The sequence below is a fragment of the Halyomorpha halys genome, unplaced genomic scaffold, assembly GCF_000696795.3.
Source record: "Halyomorpha halys isolate HHAL.00 unplaced genomic scaffold, Hhal_1.1 Scaffold1475.1, whole genome shotgun sequence".
In the NCBI taxonomy this organism is placed as follows: domain Eukaryota; kingdom Metazoa; phylum Arthropoda; class Insecta; order Hemiptera; family Pentatomidae; genus Halyomorpha; species Halyomorpha halys.
Window position 1 is genome coordinate 134,122 of NW_027113619.1, and position 3,778 is coordinate 137,899.

Genomic DNA, 3,778 nt, shown 5'->3' on the forward strand with positions numbered 1-3,778 from the left:
AAATATATATAAATATATATATCTCTGTTTACATAACCAGTGAGACAAACAGCAGGAACCAACAAAGCCAAGAATATTGGAAGGACAGTTACCTCCCCCAATGGAAAATGTATAAACACTGTATGTCGTTAATAATAATTGCTGAGGAACCAGGCATATTTAGTCATTATAGCCATTTATCATAATCATGTAAATTTAAAGTAGGATCAATTTGTTTGTTAAATTTTCTTCTTCTAAATATCTAGTCTTGAAATAGATTTCAAGATATTCGTCTAAGGGAGCAGGAGAAGAGAAGAATATTACAGCTTCTTTAGATTTTAAACCATTTTCATAATAGGACACCAATTTCTTTTTGCATAGTTGGTTTTTCTTGATTTTTAACAAATCATATTTTTATTTTAGATTAAATCATGTCTTATTTTTTTCAAAATTAACAATGTGGTGAAGTTAATTACATTCAGTTCTTTACCTAAGTCGATGTTCATCTCATCATGTTTAATACGATGGTAAATACAAGATTTTTCCTCAACAGTAAAAATTTGCTAACTGGACAGGTAGCACTTTTTTTGAAGGAAATATTAAAATTAAACAGAAAACATTTCACTGAATAAAATTAATCCCTTCTCCTTTTAAACATGAGTTAAGAATAAAAGAAACATTCTTCAAAATATTCGGGTTCTTGTTTGCAAGACCTTCTTATAAGTTCCTGGAACCCTATTGCTGAAAGCGACCCTTGTTGGATGGGCCCTCATATTGAGTAATTACGTTAGAATATCGGATGTTATAAGCAATATCCTGGGCATAATAAAGAAATTAGTTCATTAATTTTTTAAATACACCATTTATAGTAAGTATTTATACTGATTTTACAAATAAAATAATACTAATAAAGAGTAGGGTAGAAAAATATGATCTCAACTCACTTTAGAGCCTGATTTTGTGTGTACACATTTGATGAATAACACTCTTCAATAGACAGGGCCATTTTTTGTAATATCTCGTTTTCTATTCCGATCATTTGTAAAATTATTAGATCTGAACAAAATCCCATTGCTTTGAAAAATATTGCTATAGGTATGTCCTACAAAACAGAATACATAAGAACATAATAAAGAAATACACTCAATATAGTAAATAATGATTAGCAAAAGATAATATTTTCTATTACTGGGTCCACCATTCCCTACCTGCACCAAATACTTCTTGTTAACCAACAAATAACCATCCAAACAGATTGAAAAATATAAAATGAATACAAGCAGTATAGCAATGTAATTATCACATTGAAACAAATCAGTGCAGCAAGGAAAATTGCAACAAGTTAAAAAGTTTTGAGTAAACCTGGTAAGGATCCAGAATTCTTGAACATTAACACACACACACACACACACACACACACACACACACACACACATACAAAAAAAGAATTGGAATAAAACTAACATCTTGTAAAGAATTATGTTTTAAATAGTATTTTCCCTTTTTCATTATAACTAAAGTTCTAGACTTTTTATCATGTGTGCTGCTTGTAACAATGCACTGAACACTTCCTTTCCTGTCTTCTTCAACAATCATTCTGTTTCGGGAAAGTTGCTCTTGAATTAAAATAACCTGGAAAAAAAAATATCAAATTAAAATTAATCAGCATTAACATTCACTAATATTAAAACTAACAAAAATTAGAACCTTTTCAGTTCCCCTAACAACAAAGTAACCACCAGGGTCATTTGGGCACTCGTTCATTTTTGAAAGTTCATACTCTGACTTGTTGGTCAATACACAGTTAGAACTTCTTAACATAATTGGCATCCTGAAACAAATCACAAGATGGATTAAGAGCACTATAGATTTAACCTAGTATAAGATACTACTTAGTGCTTAAAAATTCCAAATTGAATTTGAGTACGTAACTGCACTTTAAAACAAAATAAATATATGGTTTAATCTTTACCGGCCTATGATAAGGTTACTTCTAGCAACCCTTTGGCTTCCTCTAGTATACTCAATATCAACAGTGATTGGAGCAGAATAAGTTAGATCCCTTAAACGACATTCATGAGGAGTCGTTGATCTTGTGATATTGAATCCTTCCTCAATATCTGGCATCCCAACATTAATATTCAAATACCTAAACAGTAAACAATAGAAAATTGCAGAAAATAAACAATAAATTGGCATAGCCATTCACTAGATTAAATTTCACTTACTTCAAATAAAACATTGGATCAGCATCACTTAAAATCTTTTCATTTGCTTTTACTATTTTCTTGATCTCGATATTAATAAAATAATTAAACGAATCAATATGCTGTTTGACCAACCCTTTTACTTTTAAAAATGCTGGCACTAATTTCCATTTATCCTGTAATATATAATCAATTACCAATATGATACAAAATACTGAATGATATAATGTTTGTCTTCATACCTCAATAATCTTGGAGGAATCTTCTGAGAGCGAATTCTTTAGGAAGGCGTGACTTTCTCCCATGTTTTCACAATAAAACGAACAGTTCCTCAAATTAACAACAACAAGATAACACCATTAAACCTTCTTCATTGTCAGGTCATATGGCATGGTTTATATATATCGATATCATAAATCAAATAATATCCTGAGATCGATATTATACATATTTTTTATAATATTTATAATACATATTTCGGTTTATAGGTTTCCTTATTTTTTGAAAAGTTTTAATAATAAAAAGATATTCTATGTAAGAGTTACGATAATTGCAATAATTGAAATTTCTTTCTGTAGGTAGGCTGGGTGTTTCTGCTTTTATAACTTTTTTTTTTTTCCTGACCTAGAAAAGATAAGAACAACAAATGAATATATACAAAATGAAGAAAGGAATGTATATAATTTGGCAAACCAATACATCTTGTTTTGCCAGTGTGGCATTATAATAAGATAGGCTGCCGGATCCGCTGAAGGCGGTTTTATCGATGATGGCATGTGTTGCCTTGAGCTTAATAGGAATAGGGAGGGGCTATTCTGGCTGGCGTTGATGAAGTGATGATTTCAGGCTGTTATAACTTTTTTTGAGGATGTTCCCAGCATATGAGAAAATTCAACGGGAGGCGCAAATAGACTAAAACAACATTAAATAAAGTAATTATGAGAGATAGTTGACCGTGGATGATAAATGAGGAGAAGATGGTTGGGGGTGCGGTCAATGAAACACAAATAAGTATGACTAACTTATTTTAATGTGCCGACGTTTCGGCTAGAGTTTCTAGCCTTCTTCAGGGCTAAAAACAAACATTTTGTAACAAACATTTTTTGTAAATGTTTGTTTTTAGCCCTGAAGAAGGCTAGAAACTCTAGCCGAAACGTCGGCACATTAAAATAAGTTAGTCATACTTATTTGTGTTTCATTGACCGCACCCCCAACCATCTTCTCCTCATTAAATAAAGTAGTTTATGATATTTATAAATAAATTGATTTCTAGTAGTTCAAACAAAAATTTTAATGCAAAATTCATAAAACTGTTACTACGAAGATAAACGTTATTAACTATTTTATAGTACATTAAAATGGTCGTAAGATATAGATTTCCAAAAATAAATTCACTAACTATTGATTTTTCAGTATAGCTCTTTTAGAGCTCATATTTCAGCAAATTGACCCCTGCACAGCACTGATGAAGCCCAGCAAACTGGAGCAAAACGCATACATTAAATAGTTAAAAACTATTTGTTCTTCTTTGACCGCTGCCCTGTCCATATTTTAAGTTATACAGTCAACTATATGTATATGTATATGTGTAA

At 30.8% G+C, this 3,778-nt stretch overlaps 1 protein-coding gene across 1 annotated transcript in view; it reads right to left on the reverse strand.

Moving 5' to 3' along the window:
- Positions 1-2,818, reverse strand: part of RpIII128 (RNA polymerase III subunit RpIII128) — a gene marked incomplete at its 5' end in the record, with an annotated part of 25,586 nt that extends 22,768 nt beyond the window's left edge. The window contains 6 exon segments of the mRNA XM_014434990.3: positions 924-1,081; positions 1,444-1,611; positions 1,687-1,810; positions 1,952-2,128; positions 2,208-2,362; positions 2,429-2,818. Coding sequence (XP_014290476.1) covers positions 924-1,081; positions 1,444-1,611; positions 1,687-1,810; positions 1,952-2,128; positions 2,208-2,362; positions 2,429-2,491 — 845 coding nt within the window.
- Between the last annotated feature and the right edge of the window lie 960 nt (positions 2,819-3,778).